The 24,822-nt window shown below is 38.3% G+C and overlaps 2 protein-coding genes across 5 annotated transcripts in view; one reads left to right on the top strand and one right to left on the bottom strand.

Annotated features, from left to right (window-relative positions):
• Window positions 1–617: 617 nt before the first annotated feature.
• LOC139950473 (protein arginine N-methyltransferase 6-like) lies at window positions 618–21,410 on the bottom strand. Of its 4 annotated transcripts, none has more exons than XM_071949184.1 (15): window positions 10,250–10,369; window positions 9,659–9,725; window positions 8,629–8,684; window positions 7,797–7,832; window positions 7,046–7,111; window positions 6,626–6,693; window positions 6,221–6,262; window positions 5,423–5,571; window positions 4,865–4,933; window positions 4,579–4,652; window positions 4,077–4,159; window positions 3,642–3,751; window positions 3,336–3,457; window positions 2,570–2,680; window positions 618–1,335 (listed from the first exon to the last, which is right to left on the bottom strand). In XM_071949184.1, exons 3-15 carry the CDS (start codon window positions 8,664–8,666, stop codon window positions 1,236–1,238), a joined length of 1,068 nt encoding a protein of 355 aa, XP_071805285.1. In that variant the 5' UTR covers window positions 8,667–8,684; window positions 9,659–9,725; window positions 10,250–10,369; the 3' UTR covers window positions 618–1,235. The 4 variants fall into 4 exon arrangements, with proteins under 4 accessions (XP_071805285.1, XP_071805276.1, XP_071805293.1 ...); XM_071949175.1 differs by having other exon boundaries at window positions 10,191–10,315; XM_071949192.1 differs by lacking the exon at window positions 10,250–10,369 and adding an exon at window positions 9,908–10,063.
• Window positions 10,479–24,822, top strand: part of LOC139950456 (low-density lipoprotein receptor-related protein 2-like) — a 30,477-nt gene continuing 16,133 nt past the window's right edge. The window contains exons 1-13 of the mRNA XM_071949145.1: window positions 10,479–10,925; window positions 11,626–11,847; window positions 12,832–13,007; window positions 13,393–13,846; window positions 14,284–14,421; window positions 15,727–15,862; window positions 16,041–16,188; window positions 17,220–17,333; window positions 18,931–19,197; window positions 20,176–20,329; window positions 21,263–21,394; window positions 23,064–23,178; window positions 24,126–24,282. Of these exons, the coding sequence (XP_071805246.1) occupies window positions 10,861–10,925; window positions 11,626–11,847; window positions 12,832–13,007; window positions 13,393–13,846; window positions 14,284–14,421; window positions 15,727–15,862; window positions 16,041–16,188; window positions 17,220–17,333; window positions 18,931–19,197; window positions 20,176–20,329; window positions 21,263–21,394; window positions 23,064–23,178; window positions 24,126–24,282 (2,278 nt within the window). The 5' untranslated portion in view covers window positions 10,479–10,860. The remainder of the gene's footprint in view (window positions 10,926–11,625; window positions 11,848–12,831; window positions 13,008–13,392; window positions 13,847–14,283; window positions 14,422–15,726; window positions 15,863–16,040; window positions 16,189–17,219; window positions 17,334–18,930; window positions 19,198–20,175; window positions 20,330–21,262; window positions 21,395–23,063; window positions 23,179–24,125; window positions 24,283–24,822) is intronic.

The raw sequence follows: 24,822 nt of genomic DNA, 5'->3' as shown, positions 1-24,822 counted from the left end.
CTGGTTTCTAAGACCCATTTCTGGGTCAGGCTGACCCGTGTTCCAGGGAAATCTGTCCGCCGAAGATTCTATCCCCCATACGGAAAATTAATGTGGGCTGATGAAGGATGATTTATAGAGGGCGCTATCAGAAGTAGTTTGTACAGAGTATACTGTTCGGATCGTCGAGACCACACCGGCTAATTTCAGAGCCAACACTGTCTCAAAAGAGAATTATTACATGATTGTACCCGCAAATTACTAATTATGTCTATGGTACATTCTTATCTACCACACTATGCAAAGATTCAAACGTGTGTAATTTGATTTCGACCAGGGCCCAATTTCTTTATCCCCGATGCAAATTAACATCTATTTAAATAGTTTGTACACAGTTCGCCGTATATGGGAGGACAGAATCTCCTGCCACACCGGAAACTGGTAAAAAGAAATACTGGGATTCCAACTCTGATATTGCGTCATTTTGACCCACTTCTGGGTAACGTTTGGTCAGGAATTGATTACGGGTCATACTGCCAGATATAGGTCAGACCCTAATGGACCTTGATCCAGATGTTTGTTTCTGCGAAGTAAATATGAACGGGAACCAATGTATAAACGGAAACCAATTACACGCATTTCAATTTACGAATACATTGAGACTTTATTTGTTTCAAAACTCCAAATAAAATTACCACAAAATAATCTGCAAAAATATGACTCTTAATTAATTTTTGTTCATCTCGTAAGCTTATAATGCACCATTCACAAGCATCCATATCTGTTATTGTTGTTCTCCTCCAAGAACTGGCAGCAAAAATATAACTTGAGAGTAGTTGTGCCTTATCAATGTAGTAACCAGGGGAGTGTGGTAGTCTCCCCACTCAGAACTCTCGACCCTCCCCCATTTTACACAAACAAAATTGCACAAATGAATGGTTAATACACCATAAGCCCCCACCCAAATTTATCTCTTTTTCCCCACTTCCCTCCCTGTGAAATGTCTAGTTATACACCACCGTACCCACACATCAGTACAACAAAAAGATAAACCCCACTTGCATATTATAATTAATAGAACTTAATCTAATGCGCAGTCATATTTTGTGCAGATGGTAGCTTCAAGAGTGTTTTTTAGATATGGAGTGAACTAGTGTTTAGGTTGGGTGTATACAGAAATAATTACCCAAACAAAATTGTGTTGTAGTAGCATGTCAACCATATCTCAAAATGGCTTAATGTTTCTTCTCGACACGTTAGTACATTTCAACTGGGCCCGGTGTCTTCCACGTGTTGTAATTTCTCTCAGCTGGTTTACCACCTGCGATGCTGTAGTTCAATTTGATGTCCAAATGTCTGTTGGGGATATAACGAGCCCATTATTATTATATGTTTGAACAGAGCACATTTTGTTCACAAGAGGGCGCTATTCACAGAGCTGCCAACTCTCTATGATTCTGCAGAAAGTTTCCCTGGAAATAAACCAACCTTTCCATGTTCTGATGAACAATTTGAAAATCTCCCTGATTATATGGAAACTTTGTCCCTATTCTGTTGAATGTAATTCTAAATATCTCCCTGATTGTTGTACAAAGTCTCCCCGATTGCAAGTTGTAAATGTTGGCATCTCTGTTTTCATCAGTACACCTCTATAACGAAGATTAGGTGACTCTTTAACACCTACATGTAGGTGTTTTTGCTAAAGAAACCATACCACAAATCCGCCAAAATCAATCAATTGAAAGACAGTAAATACGCAACTATACTGAATCCATCATAATCAACCAAAGCATTTTTGGCATAAATATGAATCCATTAAAACCAATCACTAATATTTTGGAGTATATCCAACTCACGTGATACTGTTTATTGCAGTACTGAATCCATCACATACATGTACATGTACATGTAGGCCTATAGTGTACATGAAAGGTTGAATGATAATTATCACCTTTGTTCAATTGTCACTTAAAATTACCGGCCCATTATGACCATCTCAAACATAACAGTTTACTTTTTCAGAAATACAATGCATGCAGCATTGTGATTTCAAAGTGAGATCCTTGTGTACCCAATTGGTATGTAGCAGCTAAAAGCTGTTGGGTTTGTAAACTCTATGGCAAAACAGCATCATTGTCTTACAAAACGGGAAGGCAGAAGTAGGCACATTACAGTAAGGACTAACAGTGAGTTACAACAAGTTTTGCACTAACTTGTCATTCTAAATTACAAGGCTTTGGATAATCTTTCTTTCCAGGCTACTACGTATCTAAATCGAGTCTCCTGTTCGTATGTAGCCACCATCCATTCAAAATTGTCCTTATACTATCGGGGACCAGACTACCAACCCTGGTCTCCATCTTGTTATTACATGTATTTGCTTGTGTTAAGTGGTCGCAACATCTTGTCAATGACAATATTAATAATGCCAAAATGCATATAGCGCCTTCATATTGAAATGCTCTAGGGCGCTGAACAAAAGGCACTTGTCAAAAACAATTATATGGACAAATTAAAAAATAAGAAACTAAATTATAACAATAGGAGTAAAAAGTCTTTAAAACATTCAACCTGATAATGCTCAACATACCTGTCGTTATGGAGAGCAGGCGTTACTAACATGGATCCGTCTAAGACATCGCCCTCTTTCACAGAAATCGGCTCGTCAAAGTACAGCACAGCTTGGTTCCAGTGAGTTCGACTTAAAAACAAAATATACAACATACATTGTAAATAGTGTTGTAGCTAGACCAGTTTCAGTGGTGGGCCCAAAATTCAAGGGCGAGAGCGGCAAGATTATTCATGTTTAGATATGGGGCCATCATTGTTGAAGTGCAATGCGGGGGAAATCTGTGCTGGGCAGCACAGTGTATTTTGCTCAGAGTGCAGAGAGAAGTCTTTTTGTTCTTGGCAGACCTGCCCGGCACCGCCCACCGTGAATACAACACTGTACTTATAATAGTAATAGTGTTACCTAGTCTTTGTCATGATCAATAAAATCATTATTGTTTTCCTCTATGAATAATATTAAACAGCAATGGCAAAGAACTATCAACTTTTTACAGAAGAGGACACCATTCTTTTGGCCCTTTCAAACTCGGTGCACTTACATTGACTTGAAATGGAGAAGAATGCAAATTACTTGTAAATGTTTGTTTGAGTAGGCCTATAGCGCAAAATAAGTAAAGAAGCACAACACAAGAGTTTTTTTGCCTTGACAGATATTGAACTTGATACCACTTTGACAACCTTCATTAATTTGGTATTTTTGTTTAACTGTAACAGTTGATTCCAGCTGCGACAGTTGTTGTTGTTATTATCATTATTTGTTTTTTTTTACTATACCGGTTACTTACGTGGCAAACGGTGACGTTGACAAGACAACAGTTTCCTTGCCTTTGATCTCAAAGTAAGCGTCAAACCAAGTTGTAAATCCAGACAGTTTGGTCGTCTTGTTGCACGCCATTTTAAAACTCCCCTGCAATGGACAATCGATGAACAAAATATATCTTTATATGGTACACTTACAGAGAGGCAATGAGGTCCCTATGTTTATCCCAAGGGATTTTAAGTGAGCTGGGGTCACCAAGGTTAGGACATAGGACTAGTACTAGGAGATACTAAAACCTTAAGGCTAGTTCTAACTACTATGAAAAATGTACCTTAACGTTGTCTAGATCTTTGATGGTAACGGTGTTGATGTCGATTTGTGCCAACTCTTGTTCTTTACCGACCACCTCCGAGCTTGGTACATCCTCCCTTCGAACCGAGCCTGCGGGTAGAAAACAAGATTGCTTTTACAATGCTGTGTTTTAGTACTTCTATGTCTCAATTGTACAATGCTGTGTTTTAGTACTTCTATGTCTCAATTGTACAATTGAGCTCAATTGGTCATCGAAGTTGCAAGGGAAAAGGTTTCAGGCCTGAAGTTTTGTATTATTTGACTGCGAAATTACCTCTTTCTCAAAAACTATGTTACTTCACAGGGAGCCAATTCTAACAATGTTTTAAACTATCAACAGCTCTCCATTGCTCGTTACTTGTAGTATAAACCCAACAAAGATACTAGATTTGGAATAATTGAATGAATTGCTCACCAAAGATGCGCTTCTTTGCAAAGGGAATCATACACTCCATGCTGAGGTCATAGGTTTCCTTAGTACTTGACCAGAAGTCAATCCTAGAATAGGATTAAACGATGTATAAGACACACTGATTAGTTTAAGAATGTGAATGTTCATCACTGGCAGTACATACAGCCCAATCCTCCAGCGAAAATTTTCTTCTGAACTACTGTTAAAGTCCAAGTATGATGAAGATCCCTAAATCAGCACTGCTTGTTTGTTTGAGTGCAATTAATCAAGCCATACACTGACTTAAAGTGTTTTAAAAATAAAATTTTAACTCGGATTGTGCATCAAGTTTGACTGATGTCCGGGTCATTCTGACACAAAAATGGTTTAGGCCCCATGGAATCCAGATCCTGGTCAATTCTGTTTTTAGTATGCAGTAATAACTGATGATAAGCTTTCTTGAAATTCCAATGATGTATTGTTTGCTTTCTTGACGCTCATCAAGACCAAAGGCTCATTTTCTCACCTTCTCTCGTAGATCTTTTGGCTATCCACTGGCGCAACGAATAATGTGCACTTCGATGGTAAAATTAGGCCACCCTGGCAAAAACAGACAGAAACAAAAACTACCAGTTGACCAGTTAAATTCCTTCCAGAAAATCCAACAAATGATTTTGGGAAAAAAAACAATCAAGAAGCATCCAACATGTTTGAATAAATCTTCTTCCTGATTGGAGTTTCCAATAAAAAACTGCTGTTCATTCTAAGACGTGGTTGCGTCTACTTGATATAAAAGTCTCTTTTCAACTTACCTCTTTCAGAAATCTGTCCCTGGCCACGACCACAGAATTCAGCATGGCTTCAAACAACAAGAAGTTACCCTGTAATGAATTGAAAATACTTTTTTTTCTTAAAATAAATTACTTCTCAACAACAGGCTTTTACAAAAGTCATTGACTAAGCTGTATTCATCAAAACAATGTTTTCTACTAGCTATGCACATAATCTGAATCCACTCTCTATGTGAACAGAATATACCTTTATCATGGTGCAGCCATGTTGAAATTTTCCCATTGATATCAATGTTACCAAACCGAGGCTGGAAGAACAAAATAGTCTGGTTCCTATTTGCTAAATGCATTTATTATTGTTACATGTATGTGATGCGAGGATCATGACCAAGATGGAGGCAGCATGATAAGCATAAAGGTCTATATTCCCATAGCATTAATTACAATGATATCAAGTTTTAAAACGTATGCTACAAAGTAAGATAAATTACAAAGAAACCATCCATGAGTCAAATGGATTATGTAGCTAAGTAGTAATCAGTAACACACCATTGACTGAATAGTTAAACCAATATTTACCATCCATTCACTGACAATGACGTCAACTTTCTCTGGGAGTTGGACATCTTCTGCTTTCCCCGAGACCAACTCTACTATATTCTCCAAGTTATTCTCCTTGACAACGAGCTTGGCTTGCTCTATTATAGCACTGGCATCGATGGCATAAACTGAAACAAAATGTGAAAATTATAGCCATGTCATCTCTTACTGTATGTTTAATGGATTTAGACACCGGAGGCATTTACAATGCAAGAAACTGTGGAAAATGACATTTTTGTTTGCCCGTCTATCATCTGGTGCCAGCGCAATTATGCTACAGGTTGTTTTTAAAGATGGTGATGGCGGCCATTTTGAATTCATCAGAGAAAAGGTAGCAACAAATTGTCACGCAATCTTAAGATATCACCATCGACCATAATGCATTGTCAGTTTTTTCTTCTTCGTGCATTTCCAGAGCATGATGCTGTTGATCAAACACCTGAAACTAACCAGGTGATTTACTAGCCCATTAGATCACTAAGTCAATCTTACGCCCTCTTGTGCTGGTCCCATCAATTCACCGATCAATGGCTAGTCTTTACAGTCTATCCATTCTGATGATATGCCCACAAGTTTATAAATGTATACAAGTCACTTGCAGCTTTTTGATAGTCTTAATCTTCTCCCTTATTATTTGCACAAAGTTACAAAGGACGATTCTAGATCATATAACAATGAAATGCATGGTTTCCCATAACGGTCTCCTCATGATCAAGAAGTTATAGATCAGCCTCCAAAAGTAACAGTATTGACAACAAAACTTTGAAAAGTCCCTACCCTTTTTGGCACCAGCTTTGGCACAGAAACAACTGAGAATTCCTAGAAAAAAAAGAGAACAACATAGTCACACTTTACGGTCATTTTGTATATAGACTGCACAAGGCGAGTGGGGAGAAAGAGGTAGAAGATATGATCTGAACATATTTCAAGGCCCATGGTCTTGTGATAGATAAGAAGAATGGAGGACCAAGATAGAGTAGAACATGATGCCCCCATAACACCCACCCTCCCCAGTCCTCTAGAATTTAGAAGACATCACTGTTATTTATTCTTTTCGATGATCTAACCGTGAATCTGGTAGTAAATAATTGTCAAATAATGTATCATCAAATAGACGTTTCTGAATCATTCTTTATTATATTTTGTGCGTTGTTTCCGGGGAAAGCCCCAAACCACTCTCACCTGTGCCACAGCCGACATCTGCTACGACTTTGCCCTTCAGCAAGTGGCTGCTCGCCATAATGGCCTGCCTTTGAAACATATAAATAATAATCAACATTTAATATGTAATCTTGTGTAATTTCGTATGCCTTATTGTGACAATGAATGCCGGCTTTTAACTGCAGAGGCAAAAAAAAAAACTTACAAAGAAAACCTATAATCATAGAAAGTTTGATACAACATTAATATCATATCAAACCTCAAACAAGTTAGTTTATGTGTTGATGTTGACACTTTGACCTGTCCAGAGTGCACGGTTTTGTTTTTCATTCATCACGAAAGCTCACAATCAAGGTCCCCCATCAGAGTATCCAATCAGTTTGAATAACGCAGTGAATTGGAAGACTCTACTAAGCATGAACAGTTCAAGGCACATTATACCTGTAGGTTTGGGTGCGGGAGTGGTCCCGAATCATATTCTCGTGAATGTTGACATCAGCATAAGCTCTGCAGAATAAAAATAAAAAGGAATTAGATCAATGGAACACAACTTTGTAAAGTAAAAAAAATGTTAAAAGAGTGCAAGGGATGGTTTGCTTTTGTTCCATCTTTTTATGTGAAAGGGGCACAGAGGAAGGGTCATGTCAAGAGCAGTTACACGATTCTTAGTAAGAAGAATTTGTGTCAAAGCGATTCAGATCAAAATTGTCATTTTTACCACCACTTTCCGTGTCAGCTTGACCCGAAAACTGGCCAGCACCCCCTGGCACATAAAATCCGGGTCAGTTCTGACTCAGTTTTCTTTATAGAATGTAAAAAAAATTGACTTTTTGTTCTTTTTATTTCTTGAAACTATGGTACATGAGTGATTAACACATACATTATGTTGGTATCCATGTTCTTCATGTTCTCACCAATCATATCACTGACTTGCTAAATATTACTAATGTTGTGGCATTTAAACATTTTTGTATAAAGTGTGCACACAGAAGACTTTGATGTAGATCAAAGGCACTGATGGCCACTTTCGGTAACTAATAACTTTTTATTTTATGCACATGTTGGGATAGACCAAGTGAGAATACTGGTCTTTGAAAATTACCAAACGTGTCCAGTGCCTTTGAAGTGATCGTAAAATAAAAAAGACTGGTTTTTGTTTCATATTGTTTTAACTGAAATAGTTCAAACTTACGTGAAGAAGAACTTGTCGGAACCCTTCAGGTCTGACCTAGGGAAAAAAAAAGCACAACAAATATAAATCCAAAATAAACACCCCCAGTGTCACCCCAACCCCAAAACAAACAAAAAGGACGTCTCACTCTTCCATCATGAAGGCTATGCATTGGTAAGGAATTTAAGGAGACAAATTCCAAGCTTTTTATTAAAAAGCTAGCCTGTTACTTCTATAACAAGAAATAAAATTTGGGTTTAAACAATTGTTTAACTTTCAAGGCTCACAAGTCTTCGATTGCTCTTGCAATATTCAACAAATAAAATTTAGTAGAAAAGGGAGAACAAAACAATTAATCAGGGCCTTGTTATACCTCGGCTTGGACTTCAGGGTCGTTCTGATGTTTAAACAACAGTGCAAAAAAATCTCTTACCCCCAAAATACAACAAAGCCCAAGCCAAAATTTGGGAAGGGCAAAGGTTACACCTTTTCTAGCAACTGAAAATGGTTTTAAATGGAACAGTTTGGTGAACTGTTGCAAGTTCTAAATTCTAAAGGTTTCACAACATTTAAAGCCCAAAACAGTTTGTTTTATTTGAAGGGGAGGAGTACTGTTAAGTATTGGCTTTGGCAAAGTCTCCCCGGGGATGGATTTCACACAGAGTTAAGACTTAGTCTCTCTATACTTAGGAAGGATGAGTTACTTGTTCTAAGTTAAAAGGATTAGCCTTAAGTTTTTAATATATCTCCTAGGACTAGTTCTAAGTTGGGATTTGTCATAAGTTCTTTGCGAAATCGACCCCAGGGCACGTAATAAAAACTAATATACAGTCACTGACTGTACTATACTTACTTTGTGGTCATTCCACCATTGATGTCGACTTGATCCATCTTGAAGGTTTTGTAGGTCTGCAAAGGAAATGGACTGCTTTATTATGATAATCTTATTTGGCAACAATGATCATACACAATTGGATGTCGAGGCCATGGGGATAAGAGCACCGAATTCAAGCTCTGTCGATTCTGTTCAGCAGAGTGTGGGTTCGAAACCCGGTCGTGACACTTGTGTCCCTGAGCAAGACAATTAACATCTCAAACAGTCAGTGGCGTGTTATTTGTACACACTAGTATTGGTAATTACTCAAAATTATTATTAGCTTAAAACCTCACTTGAGGGAGAGGTTGATAGTTTAAAACATTGTGAGAAATGGCTCCCTCTGAAATGACGTAGTTTTCGAGAAAGATGTAATTTCCATGAATTTGATTTCAAGGCCTCTGATTTAAAATTTCTGATTCTGAAAGCACACAACTTCGTGTGACAAGGGTATTTCTTCTTTCATTATTATCTCGCAACTTTAACGACCAATTGAGCTTCATAGGTTTGTTATTTTGTCATGTTATTGTTAATTAATGTTTGTACATGTCGAGTACACCAACATGTGAGCAGTGAGAAGACTGGTCTTTGTTGACATTATTACCAATAGTGTCCACTGTCTTAATAATAACACTGGCCCCTTTAACACAAATTTATCGGTTTGTATCATGATTAAACTATTTTTCAAAATCATTAACAATGGCTAGATTGCTCATTCTGGTAGAGCGCTGACATGAGCATGGCTGACAGGTTAACATGGTTAAACATGGTTAGTAAGGAGGTAGATAGATTAGAGGTACAAGTTTACAACTTGTATTACAAGAACTACATCAAAATGCTTTATTCATTTAGAACTTTAACTAATTTAGTAAATACCCAGCAGGGTGGATATGTGCGCATTACAAGTCTTATTTATTATTAAAAAATATTATTATATTATTATTTAGTATTAGAAACTTGGAAAGGCTATTCAGTTTAATTGTGTATTTCATGTCCTACCAATGCCTACCTTTTCGGATTATTTGGCCGGGAGTTGTTCGTCCAAATGTTATTTTATGAATACGGACAGAGGGTGTCTAGACCAAAAAGAAAAGAGCAACGTACTGCTGACCTGGGGCCAATTTCATAGAGCTGCTTAAGCAAAAAATTTGCTTAAGCACGAAAATAGCTCGCTTATTTTACACATGTTACTGGCCAAAATTTCCTGCCATATACATTGCTTATGACTAGTATTAAGCTGTTGTTTACTTAGCATTACAATTGAATGGAGTCTTGGCCGGTAATCTGATTTTACTAAGCAATGAATTTTTTGCTTAAGCAAATTTTTTTGCTTAAGCAGCTCTATGAAATTGGGCCCTGGGAGTGGGACACTGCTAAATGCGTGCCGTGTAAACAAGTTACAACACCAATGAATCGAATGGTAGCTCGCATGCGGCGGACACCAGTACCATTTGATGACACACTACTGACGCATTCATGCATACAAACCAAAGATCACAGAGCACCGCCGTATCGCTATAAATACGATCTTTGATACTAACAATCACACCCAGCTCCGTTTTTGGTTTCAATATCTTAATTTGAGGAAGGACCTCATTACATGGTTTCAATAGGCAAGGCTAACTGTGACCAGGAAGATCATGGGAAGATCAATCTGACATTAGTGAAGAAGTGTTATCCTGTAAAGAAGTTTTATGTGCAAAAGTTTCTTGGAAAGCGCCCTCTTTTGAATCATCGATCCAGGAGAAAGCGTTCAACGCTTGGTTTTCTTTTGCGAGAAGTTAGGCCTATGGATATGTGTGTGTGTAAATAAAACTTTCATTTTCTACAATGCGTTCTCCCTCCCCGTGTGCCACTGGTGGTTCTCCGAAAGATGATCTCACCATTGGACTCTGGGAGGTAATTCATTTATGACTTGAGTAAACAATGAGGTCAAGGTTTTGCTGGAGGTTAACCACTGAGCAATGTAAACAAGATCCAATTTGGTTCTCGAGTCGCAGGAAATTTGGACTTGAGTGGTTCACATGGGACGGGTTTATTTAAAGTTTGGGGATTCCCACTAACACTACCCGGAAAAACACTACGCAGACCCCAGGGATTGCAGATCAGACACCATTTTTGACTGACCATCTCTCTCCAGTGCATGCAGTGAGCTCCAGTGCAGTGACACACACTTTCAGCAGTGGTTACGCCAAACACGTTTGCTCCAAGATGGAGAAAGCAAATGCTCCAAAATTGAAGTACATGTTATTGATCACGTTTGCGTTAGGCATCATGTAAGTATTTTTTATGAGAACAATATTATCCAGTAAGTCTGATTATTATTAATATAATATTATCAAGTAAAGTCTGAACATATACCTAGACCCAGTAACTGGGGCGCTGTATTCCTTTTTTCGAAGTTTGACCGACCGAGAATGCCAAAATTTAGGAAAAAGGAGTACAGCGCCCCAGTTACTGGGTCTAACTCTCTTTTAACATCGGTCTCTTCGCTAATTTAACGGCAATTGGACACTTTCGGTAAACAGTATTGTTCAAAGGCCCACACTTCGTGTATCACAACTTATATATAAAACAGCAAACCTGTGAAAATTTAGGCTCAATCGGTCATCGGAGTCGGGAGAAAATAACGGGAAAACCCACGCTTGTTTCCGCACGTTTCTAATGTTTTCTCAAAAAGTAAAGCATTTCATGGAATAATATTTCAAGAGAAGTCTTTTACCATTATACCTTCTGTAAACCCTGTAAGTTATTTGTAAATCTGTGGACTTTTACTTTTGTTTCTGTTCTGAAAGTGTATAGGCCCCTAATGGATTTAACAATACATCAGTCTCTTCACTGTAAAGAGACCCGATGTTAATGAGAGTCATTTACAGCTCAACAAGGTGGGCTAGGTTTTAACTCTTCGCCAGATGAGTTTTGTAATTGTACGATTTTATTTATGATTTTCTGGTATTTGAATTCTCTCTGCAACAGATTTGTATCCCCGGGTAGTAGTACAGGAGTGAGCTCTTCGCCAGATGAGTGTGGATCAATTCTTCGTGCTGGAATGGGATTGATATCGTCTCCGGTCAAGCCGGGGTTTCCCATCCAGTACCCTGCTGGCCTCCAATGTGAGTGGACTCTTACTGCTCCAGCGAGTCGCCGTGTGAAATTGCAGTTTTCGGAGTTCGACTTGCAATCTACCAGCTTGTGCAAGTTAGTTTATCAATTGTATTCACAAGACGCGTTTATATCTCAGTTTTCATAAGAAAATTAGGCTTTTAAAGGCCCTGTACATGTTTGGTGTATCCCATCATAAGCATAAAATAACAAACCTGTGACAATTTGGGCTCAATTGGTCATCAAAGTTGCGAGAAAATGATAAAAGAAAAAACACCCTTGTTGGACGAATTTGTTTGCTGTCAGATAGGAATAAAAAACTTCTAGCTAGAAGTCTTGTAATATTTTAGTGAGAAATTAACTCTTTCTCAAAAACTACGTTACTTCACAGGGAGTTGTTCCCAAAATGGTTTACACTATCAACAGATCTCCATTGCTCGTTACCAAGTCAATTTTTAAGTTTATATTTGTTATGAGTAATGACCAAACGTGTACCTTCCCTTTAAAGGTGTGGAATGAAAGACCAGCATTATAACGGGCCTGTCATGTATTCATGAATATTGAAAAAGAGGGTGAAGTTTAATATGTGAAGTTGTTGTCAAATGAAAATGTTGATGATGGAATAGTTTTCGGCCTTGCCCAAAGTCCATTTGGCAGAGAAAATGTCTTCACAATACTATGATTCCAAAGACATTGCTGGTCAAACTAAATAGTGCAGGAATATGGCGCGCTGTTTTAAATTACTAATGGGAGCGCGGTTACAATTCAATGACCGATCTCTGACGTGTTGATATACCCCCAGTAAATGCTAAGTACTGAAATTTGCCACTGGTAGATGTGGGACATTTTGCTAAAAACACTGCACGCACAAACACTGCACGCACAACAAAAATTAACGTCTTAATAACGTCTTAATAATGAGACAAATGGGAGAGTAGTATTGTTGAGTCATCTTTGCATTTTGCGATGGTTTGAGGGGTGTTTCCCGGCCCCCTAAAATCACCTAGGCCTATACACTGTCACATAATATCATTTATTTTACTCATGATTTGATTGCTTATTTCCTGTATTGGTTGACAGAGATGATTTTGTGGAGATTATTCAAGATGGTGACAATGCCGAGACGTCTGTATCCACAGTCTATTGCGGACAGCAACTACCGCCAATAACCGTCTCAACGACTAACGTACTGCGCCTGCGTTTCTTTACTGATGACGTCATCGGGGGCTCAGGATTCAGCGCTTTCTACGATACTGGTAAAAGATAGATAATTAATTAATTTGAACTATCATGGACTAATTAATTTGTGGACTCTTGCATATAACCTTAAACAAAGTGTGTAATGTTGTTCGAACCAAAATACAAATCTGCTATCGTTGAAAAAATGGTGAAAATCCAACGATTTCTCATATTTTTTAGTTCCCATGGCCAACCCTGATGCGCCAAACCTTGTTTGGCTCGAGCAGAACCTTGGATCCTGACAATCATTCTTTTTTAGTTTTTAATTACCATCGACTGAAAATTTGCGGACTGTTGTTCAAACCTAACAATAGCTGTTTCAAATGTAGGTTTAATTTGTTGGGTCAAATAGGGCAATAAATCTTAACAAAATTGTAACAATCAAACAATTTCTCATTTCAGTTCCCGTGGACAACCCTGATGCACCAATCCTTGTTTGGCTCGAGCAGAACCTCCTAGATTGGACAGCCAAACTGCAAAGCCTGACAGCAGATCCGGCGGACTATCTCTCGTCTGGAAACATAGTGACCAACACCCTTCTGAAATATAGTCCGGCCAACTGGACCGCACTGGCAGCCGACTACCACGACAGTGTTTTCTTCTGGGCTGACCCACGCCTGAAGGTGGTTTGGCGCGGTCAGTTGAAGGGGGAGCAACTCATTGCAACGCCCCTGTATCGCGGCACCTCCTCGATGGTGCAGGGTATCGCCGTAGATTGGTTAGCTCGTACTGTCTACTGGACTGATGCTTCATACAACCACATCATGATGAGTGATTATGAAGGGTCCAAACATACAGTCGTAATTGGGGAAGGATTGGAGGTTCCCACTGGTGTCGCCGTGCATCCACAACTTGGGTTAGTATGCCGAACGGGGTTTGGCAAATTTAATGTATAGTATGGATTAATGACAAAAACTCTGGTAACTAGATATCGTACAGAATAGTGCAGTTTTGTTCACATTGCTTCTAGTGGTTAGTCTTCAAAAACAACAATAACAGCAGCAACAAGACTTCGTTCAATGCTGCGATTCAATTCCTTAAATGAAAGCTAATTATCTTTCTGGAATCTATAAATAGAACTATTTTCAATTTAAATCGAAATGTGCTGGTCAAATCTGCCGAAAATTGAATCCGGTATCCTTGACGGACGTTCATACTGGGCAACGAAGCAAAAACCTACAATGAAATCAAATAATACTCATGACCTTTTAAATAAGTTATGCTCAGTGCTTAGTGCTGTATGACCAAACTTTTACCCTTTCACTGAGCTGCTTTTGTACTTCTAACATACAGGTGGCTGTTCTGGACCGACACGGGTACCGACCCAAGGATTGAACGCAGCCGTCTGGATGGACGAGATCGTCGCGTAATAATACGGGGCTCTGAAGCAGGGTATGCGGTTGGACTCACCATCGACTACTCGCGCGATAGGTAGGAACTTGTTGGGGTTCTGTATCTGTATCTGTTTTATTGAGCCTGCAAAGCAATTTTCTACAGACACATTACACCAGCTGGTGCTCATTTTATGGAAGGGATGGCTCATTTAGTGAGTGTTTTTGAAGATATCTTACTATTGCTGGAAATCACACTACACGGTAAGTTCTGGTTTGCTTCTGATCGATTGGATCAAGGGTACTTGAATTTACAGGTCGCAACATTAAGTTAAAGGCAGTGGACACTATTGGTAATAACTCAAAATAATTATTAGCATGAAACCTTTCTTGGTAACAAGTAAATGGGAGAGGTTGATAGTATAAAACACTGAGAAACGGCTCCCTCTGAAGCAACGTAGTTTTTTGAGAAAGTAGTAATTTTCCATGAATTTGATTTTGAGACCTCAGATTTAGAATTTGAGGTCTTGAAATCAAGCGTCTGAAAGCACACAACTTCGTGTGACAAGGGTGTTTTTTCTTTCATTATTATCTTGCAACTTCGACGACCAATTGAGCTCAAATTTTCACAGGTTTGTTATTTTGTGCATATATATGTTGAGAAACTGTGAATGCTTGTATATGACAATCACCAATAGGTCCAATGTCTTTAAGTCATCCTCTGGCGGACTTTATCACAAATATAAACGCTTGATGTAAGATTTGATTGGAATGAATGATTGGCATACCCACAACTGAATCGTAGGCCTACGCCTTGAAAGAAACCAAAGGTACAAAAATATCTTGCTTTTTAAAAAAAAGAAAAAACACAATAATGAACTGTTCGTTCAACTTGGCAAAACTGATTTAGTACCGGTGTCCTGCCGGAGATTCTGTACCCAAATTGGAAAATGACCTGGGGTCTGGAGGAGAAGGATCCAACAGAGGGCGCCATCAGAAGCTATATTCTTCCTATAGACCTTATCCCAAATACTCAGGCAGGCGCAGTAGGTGTGGAGTTAGGTGCATTCTGGGATAGTTAAGGATCAAATTTGATCCATAGCTATCCCAGAATGCACCTCATTTAACAGTTGGCGCTTGGACAATAGGTATTTGCGAAAAGTTTTATGGGGGGGGGGGGGACAGAATCTCCAATAGTGTACTTTGGCGACCCAAACCAGAAACATTGGTCATTGGTTGGGCGTTAGTGTGTTCGGTTGAGCGCGGTGACACGCTGTTCAGAACAACCGGTAAGCAACTTGTTTTGGTTGGGCTTTTGTTGGGGTCGCCAAAATGCACTCCTTCCAGGGGGCAGAATCTTTTGCCTCACACCGGCTAACATCACTTATTGTATTATTTTGGGCAGGTTATACTGGACATCTCGGAGTCTGGATGGTATGAGGAGCTCTATCTATTGGGCAACTACTGATGGACAGTCTGTAACGGTGCATACAGCAGTTGACTACAACCTCTACAGGTTTAACGATTTAACCCTGTACAAGGTAAGGCATAATTTCATGAAAGAATAGTTTCATGAAGGGTGAAGGAATTAAAGAGGGTGTGATAGGCAAAAATTGGGACACATTAAGATCATCAAAATTTATGTAAGTTGCAGTTAGACCCAGTAATGCTTCACACATCATTTTAGAAAGTTTAACAAATATTTATTTTTAATTACAGGATTACCTCTACGTTACCGACTCAACAAATCAGCTACATTGCTACTTTAAGGATGAGGTCAGGGGTTACTACTTCACCTTTAACCTTACACCACGTTTACCATTTGGCATTACTACGTACGCTGGAAACAACCAGAACTGGCGATCATGTAAGTTAATATCATTGTGTGTCCGTTTTTGAAAGGGGTCAGTTTTGTAAGGTTCCAGGCATTATTGTGTTTGAGTAACACTTTTGAAGCATTCTTACATTTGTCTCAATTATTTCATATTATACTCTTCAAAGGGGTTCACCCATACTCTCTAATATGTGTACTGTTTTTTTTATGTTTACATTTGAAATGCCAAGACCAGGGAAATACATGTAGTGGCCTACATGTGTAATTCCACGCCTGAATAAAATGCCTATTCTAGCCAAACCGCTTTCTCAGTATGAAGAAAATTATTCCTGTAATTGCAGTCTTCTCTGCCAAGTTACATTCATTCAATTGAAATTACATGTTAGAATAAAATAGTGTGTTTTCTTTGCAAGCAATTTGCATTTTGTGTAAAACTGTATTACTTTTGTATTTTACTAATTCACAACAGTAGTATTTATGGTCTTCAATATTGAAATTTTGTTTACGGTACTTTGTTTTACATCATAATTTTGTGGATTTGCTGCATGTGTACGATTATAGTAAACAATAGTGATATGGCTGATTGAGTCATCATTCAAAGACATTGATCATCCATACTGTATTTAAAGGCAGTGGACACTGTTGGTAATTACTCAAAAAAGGTTGTTAGCATAAAATGTTACTTGGTAACAATTAATGGGGAGAGGTTGATAGTATAAAACATTGTGAGAAGAAACGGCTCCCTCTGAAGTCAAGTAGTTTTCGAGAAAGAAGCAATTTTCCACGAATTTGATTTTGAGACCTCAGAATTAGAATTTGAGGTCTCGCAATCAAGCACCTATAAGCACACAACTTCGTGTGACAAGGTGTTTTTTCTTTCATTATTATCTCACAACTTCGACGACCAATTGAGCTCAAATTTTCACATGTTTGTTATTTTATGCATATGTTGAGATACATTAAGTGAGAAGACTAGTCTTTGACAATTACCAATAGTGTCCAGTGTCTTTAACCATGATTTAACAAAACAACTTATTTTTCAATCTCTGATGACAATTATACAGCTGGTTGTGATGCAAATCCATGTGAGTTTCTCTGTGTAAGTGACGGAGGGGATGCATACAGTTGTTTGTGTCAACATGGGTTCACCGCAATGCAGGATGGAACATGTGTCACAGGTACGGATAAATATTTATAATAGAGAGGTTTCGCAAGTGTGCGGATACAGATACAGATATGGATATGATAACCGTATCCGTTCACATTAGCCACGTGTTGGATTTTGTTTCGCAAACTACATGTATAGGTATGTTTCACTTGAGTGCGCTCGTATTCATCATGAGTGTTTTTCTGACCGATAGACACCCGTGTTTTATACACTGCATTTTCTCATCGTTTTGCTTGCAAATGACTAACAATTTTCTATCTATATCAAGCATGATACAAGTGAAAGCAATTCCATGGGTAATGTTTTTAATCTGGGACAAAAATACAACTAAAAGTCTACAAAACAGTATCTGTTTTCTACGACGTGTATAGCTCCTGTATCCGTTGCTAACGCGTATGCAAAATTTGATAGTCGCGGATACGCGTCATGTGAACACAAAAAGTGTTGATGTAGCGGTATCTGTATCTGTATCCGTACACTTGCGAAACCTCTCTATTTATTTTTTCTTTTACTGTAGGGATACCAAGTGCATGCACCTTCTGTGTTCTTGGGCCTGATGATGCAACTTAGCCGTGTCACTGTTAGCATTAGATTTGAATTTAACCAAGACCATTTGTAACATTCCAATGTGTAAACATTACCATTGGATTACTTGGATTTTACGACTGACTAAATATAAGCACATGAGGGCGCTACACCAGTGACCTACAACAAGATGTGACAAAATACATGCCCTATAGCTTGTAATCAAAGGTTGAAGGGAAGCATATAGCAAATAAAAGGAAGAAAGTAACACCAAATGTTGGCCGGTTAAACTACCATTGGGCTCAATTAATTTACATGTAGTTACCTGGGTGGCATTTGCCTGGGCTGTTCACAGGCTTAAAATGGTCAAGTCACCCTTTACCCCCATGTTTGTACATGTGGATACCAGTAGCATTTAACTAACGGAAGCCACTTTTGCTTGATTTCTAGAAAAAGATAAAACTTTGCACATAGGTGCGGTACTCGCTGCTCGCTGCTAAAATATAGGATTCAAACTGTCTCTAGCTACTGGGCAATCTCGGTGGTCTAGTTGTCAAGAGACTGCTCCAGATGCAAAGGTCATGGGTTTGAATCCCACCCGAGTAATTGTGATTTTGTTTCACAGGGCTCGGGAAATTACTGAGTATACAGTCAGTGCTAACACACAGTGTATAAAGTTAAAGGCAGTGGACACTATTGGTAATAACTCAAAATAATTATTATCATAAAACCTATCTTGGTAACGAGTAATGGGGAGAGGTTGATAGTATGAGAAACGGCTCCCTCTGAAGTAACGTAGTTTTCGTGGAAAGAAGTAATTTTCCATGAATGTGATTGCGAGACCTCAGATATTTGAGGTCTCAAAATCAAGCGTCTGAAAGCACACAACTTCGTGTGACACGTGTGTTTTTTCTTTCATTATTACCTCGCAACTTTGACGACCGATTGAGCTCAAATTTTCACAGGTTTGTTATTTTATGCATATCTGAGAAGACTGGTCTTTGACAATTACAAATAGTGTCCAATGTCTTTAAAGCCAAAACTAATATTTGTTATATTCTTGTTGTCTTACTTCAATCAAGACTCTGACATTCAGGTTCCACCACCCAAGGTATTTGTGCTCGGCCGAACCAGTATCTGCATGTATCCAGACAACATCCAAGACCTACCATCATCACATCCTGGTCAGTGCATCCTGACAGATTTACCCGAAGCAGTCGCAATGGCTACCGACGCAGGGGAAGGGATATTGTTTTACAGCACACTCCAAGACAACATTATATTCAGCATAAAACTACGCAGCAATGAGAGATCTGTGGAAGTTATTGGTGGAACGACTGAAGTCAATGGTAATGCTTAATGTAGTTTTTTTCTTACTTTGATTATCTTGAAAATCGCTGTTACTTTTGTTCCCATTAACGTGGATTTATTTTTTGTAAAGCCTGTCAAACTATGTTTGTTGGAGTGTTGGGGAATTTGTTTGTTTGTTTGTTTGTTTGTTTGTTTGTTTGTTCGTTTGTTTGTTTGTTTGTTCATTCATTAGTTTGTTCATTAGTTCGTTCATTCGTTCTTTCATTCGTTCGTACGTTCGTTCGTTCGTTCGTTCGTTCGTTCGTTCAGTTTTTTTGTTTTTGTTTTTGAAAAATTGCACAATATAAGGATAATTTTCATAAGAAATTGCAAATCTCTTTTTGTACAAATGTTGGATACTGTATGAATTACTGTCAAAGTTTTCAGCAAGTTTCAGTACACATACATACATACAACAGAGCATCTGTAAAGCGCCTTTTCAACAAGATCAAAGGGCTGGACAAGCAAACCAATGGAACTACATGTAAGCTAAAACATACATGACATATTACATCTGATACGAACAGGGTGACGCCCCAGCATATTTAAGTGATCTTGTGCAGATGTACACCCCAGGACATCGTAGTTTTTTGTTAAGTTAGTTTATTTTTCTTATTTTGTTTTGCTAATTTGATTGCTTAATAGCTGTTCTTTTGTAGAGCAGCGCCATGAGTGACGCTTGCGGCGGATACCGGCGTTTTAAAAGTGTCCATTATTATTATTATTAATATTATTTTAAGAGATTTTTTGAAAAATGCCAGAGAGGAGGTAGTTTCATAATGACACAATATTATTAGCACTGATGACTAATGTCAGATTATAGAAGTGCCATTTTGCATTCACAAAGTAATGTGGCGAGATACACCACTTTATCCATATTAATAAAACCAGCTCTTATATAGCGCAGTTCCAAAAAAATTACCAATGCACTTAAAAAACATAGCACTGGCTATTTATTAATCTTCTGAACATCATAGGTATTGCCGTAGACTGGCTTGACAAACTGCTCTATTGGACTGATTCTCGATTGAACCATATTGCTGTGTCGAAGTACGACGGTACGCACCGAACAATCCTTCTGAGTGACGATGTCAGACAGCCCGGACACATCGTTGTGGATCCTCATGCAAGGTCAGGGTACAAAGTTTATACTGGACAGATTTGAGCCAAGAGGCTAGTAGTTTTGGTGTCGGGCCAGTAAACTTTTGACCGAAAAAGTCCAGCGGTCTTTTAAATAAAAGTAAATTCTAGCATTCCTAATTGCCCTCCCCTAAATACTGCCCTCTCTTGAGTCTTAAAGGAGCTAAATTACTTGCAAAAATACAGCAAATACAGGAACAACACAAAATAATTGCACCTACCATGGAGGAAGGAAACTGTCTACTTAATATATTTAACTAGGGTTTGCATAAATTAATAAAGACACTTGTGACACTGATTTTCAATGAAGTGCTGAAACTGGCAAAAAGTTTGGTCTTTGGACTGCTGACCTTTTGTCTGCTACAGTATCTGGCTATTGTAAGCTGTGAGGGTCAGAGTCTAGACATGTTGCAAGCATGGTCTTAGTCAAAATTACATCTATTGTGAAAAAACAAGCAGCACAACTTGTGTCTGAGTTATTCAATGATCAAATGAATGTAGACACCTACTAAGTCGGTGTCTTTGTAGCAAATTCTGACACTTTTACCTCATTTTTTGCCACGATTGATTTTAGTAATAATTGTAAAACAATTTATATATCATTCTTGTAAAGTGAACTCATTCCATGAACCAATGCACTCTAGAGACATACTTATGAAAATGAACATTTTTTAAGGAGTTGTCAATCACTAGTTCTTTTCAGAGGCAACACTTTCAAAAGAGATACGGTTGTGGTGCTATCCCAAATCTCACCATACAAAGTTTTAAATCCTGCTGACATTTCTTGAAGCAACACATGACAAAATTTCACAAGATGAAGTGAAATATCTGGCTGGAGAAACATTTGAAAGTCACATGCCAATCATCGGGAAAAAAAAATTGAATTATTTCTCATTTTCTTTGTCTCTTCTTTTAATTCTTAAGATTTATATTCTGGACCTACCTTGGATCCTCAGTGGAGATTGAACGAGCAGCCCTCGATGGTAGTAACCGTGTGGTGATTGTAAGGGGCGTTCTGGAGGCCGACGCTCTGACAGTAGACTTCGACAGTCAGGTGTGAGTACTATTAAACCACAAATCTGCCTACCCTAACTGATAGCGGAGTACCCTTCACTTCATTGCACTAATATACAAAGGTGGAAGTCCAAATTACGACATATGTCTCGGGTACACCCATTGTGTGTTACCGATTTGTATTATAACTGTTCCTTATCTTCAGAATAAATCTTACTCTTGCAATCTGTATGTTCTTATTTGCACTTGTATCCCTGTTATCAATGACCTGTTTAAATCAAGCCTGGGTGAGATAGTAGTAAGATAACAATGAACAATGGCATTCGTGTTGACTGTACAAATGTTGCTGCTGAGAACATCAAACTTTATTAAATCAATTTTTTTCTGATCCCATTGTTCAGGAAAGTAGGATTATAAGTTGGTCATCTTTTAAAGTCCTCGATTCTCATGTTTTGTGATGGTTTTTTCGACACAAACTATGAATGGTTACAATTCCCTCTCAAAAGATAGTAAATCAGTTTCAAATGTATTACATGTATTATTATTTTCTGGTTATTAGTGAACTTAAACACTCTAGCTCACAAACCTGAGGAAACCAATAAACAAGGGTGCTTGCTATGTGATCACGGGGTTAAACCTTTTCTTTTACCAATAGTTACTCTGTTCTTTAAAGGCCGTGGACACTATTGGTGATTACTCAAAATAATTATAAGCATAAAACCTTTCTTGGTGACGAGTAATGGGGAGAGGTTGATGGAATAAAACATTGTGAGAAACGGCTCCCTCTGAAGCGCCATAGTTTTCGAGAAAGAAGTAATTTTCCACGAATTTGATTTTGAGACCTCAGATTTAGAACTTGAGGTCTCGAAATCAACCATCTAAACGCACACAACTTCGTGTGACAAGGGTGTTTTTTCTTTCATTATTATGTCGCAAGTTCGATGACCGATTGAGCTTAAATGTTCACAGGTTTGTTATTTTATGCATATGTTGAGATACACCAACTGTGAAGGCTAGTTTTTGACAATTACCAATAGTGTCCACTGCCTTTAACATGCACTACCAATCCTAGGACACAGGACCATTTGAAGGACAAAGTACCGGTAGTTATGATAAAACGATCTTGCTCAAGGACACAAGTACCATGACTGCGAGGCCCTTTTTTATTCTGCAAAGGACACTTCCATGTCGACACCAACCTTGTCTGTAGTAACATGGCCTTGTCCTGTTTGAACTACAAAGAATCACTGCCACAAGTGTTACAAGGGTCCTATATTTACCAATATAGGACTTCCACTAAGCATCACGCAAGGCTCTTTACGCAAGCGATGGGCGGCTCTGAATTCAACAGGTAGTGTTGGACGACGAACTGCATAGTATACATGTTCTGGTACGGTACTGTATATTTGATATAACAAAGCCGAATGCTTCATTTTGGCTTTGTTGTACGAGGTTGAAAAACCTAGAAAAACCATGCTTTGACCCTTCGGTATCAAGTACTGTATATACCCAGTACCGTGCCAGTGCATGTCTGCAGTTTGTCGTAATATTAGCTGGCCGGTTCTTGCGTAAAGAGCCTTGGACAAGGCTACACACGTCGCAGCAGTAAATACATGGCAATCAAAAGACAAGGATCGAATGTGGTGTATAATAAGTATTATTTTGAGCTGTGTAGTTGTAAAATTGTTTATTGTGTAAACTTTGGTTGTAGACTTTACTTTGCCGAAAAAGGAACTGGTATACGCGCTGTTGACTACATGGGATCCACAGACAGACTTGTGTTCAAGAAATACGGATCTATGATAACTGGAATGGATCTGTACAAGGTACAAACCTAACAACTACAACATCTCTGAAGATTGAATGTATTGATTATAGACTGTGCAAGTCTCGCAAATAACTTTCTGGGACAAAAAATTTCAACATTCCATGAAATCATTATTATGGAAAAATTGATACATTTTTGTAGGGGGGGGGGTTGGTATGGTTCATTCCTTGCTGTCAATGATAACCAATCAAAACAGTCTTGAATTTGTGAGTGCTATAACATTCCTCTTTGGATTGTGTAGACCCATTAGTTCTTGATTTCCATTAACATCATGCCTCAACTTTCGCTCTGAAAAAAGTCAGGAATAAACCAAAGCATCCCAGGCAAAGATTAGCAGACCCATTTTTCTAAACTGTTGCACTAGGGTTATCAAATGCAATGGTAGATTACACCATTTTAACATGAGGTTAGAGACTTGTAGTTTTTTTCCCCACTCGCATGAGGACTCTATCTATTGGAAAACGAGTACATCACAAAATTGAATTTGACATTTCTCTTCCTCTTTAAAGGTAATTACTCCAAATATTCGAACTAGGACAACAAAAATCAAATGAGCAAGGGAGAGCTGTTGATAGTATAAAACATTGTTAGAAATGGCTCTGTCTGAAGTAACGTAGTTTTTGAGGAAGAGGTAATTTCTCACTCAAATAAAAAAATAATTCAGCTGAAGTCTTTGAATGCATCAGAAAGCACACAAATTTGTACAACAAGGGTGTTTTTTCTTTCATTATTTTTCTTGCAAATTCGATGAACAAATGACTTCAAATTGTTCACACATTTGTTATTTTATGTATATGTTGAGATACACCAAGTGAGAATAATGGTCTTTGACAATTACTAAAGGTGTCCAGTGCCTTTAAGTAATATTTGTTGATTGTTAGTGCAGGAGTATTGTCACCGAAAATCTTTTAAATATTCTTACTTGTCGTATGTTCTGGTTCACAGGATTATCTTATGTGGACAGAGCGGGCTCCATCAAATGAACTGATTGCCATAAACAGATTTAACGGCGAGCATGTGGGTCAGAATTCATTGGATGGTCTGTTGGAGTCAGCCTATGGTGTCAGCATGTACGCCAACAGCAGGCAGAGAGATGGACAAAGTTTGTTATTTTTCCATAGATCTATAATGGCATCTTTGCGTTACTAGAGCAGACACCTTGCCACTCGTAGACCACCGTCATGCCAAATAGCAGGAGTCAGTTCCAAACCTGACTTAAAAAAAAAAAAAATTATTATTATATGTGTACTTGTCTTAGTTGACTGGCAAAGGTTGTTGAGAATATGGAGACACCCCCCCCCCCCAACATAGGTCACAGGTTCTAGTTCCGTTCTGGTCAGTTTGTTTTTGTTCACATCCCCCCCCCCCCCCCCCCCCCCCCCCCCCCCCAAAAAAAAAAAAATAAAATAAAATAAAAAAAAAATAAATAAAAAATAAAAAAAAAATAAAAAAAAATAATAATAATAATAAAATAAATAAAAAAATAAAAAAAGGAACAAACGGCAACCGCAGCAATAGCTTTGGTACTATGTGCTTTTGATCTTGTGTCCTTTGCAAGGTTTCAATACAAATTTACATTGTCCTTGTAGAAGTGCCCCCTTCCAGAGGAAAATGTTGTGCCCTTCACTTTCAAGACTTAAGT

This window comes from Asterias amurensis, chromosome 2 (assembly GCF_032118995.1).
Source record: "Asterias amurensis chromosome 2, ASM3211899v1".
NCBI lineage: Eukaryota > Metazoa > Echinodermata > Asteroidea > Forcipulatida > Asteriidae > Asterias > Asterias amurensis.
Note: the sequence above shows the minus strand (reverse complement) of the source record. Positions and strands in the feature narration are given on the sequence as shown.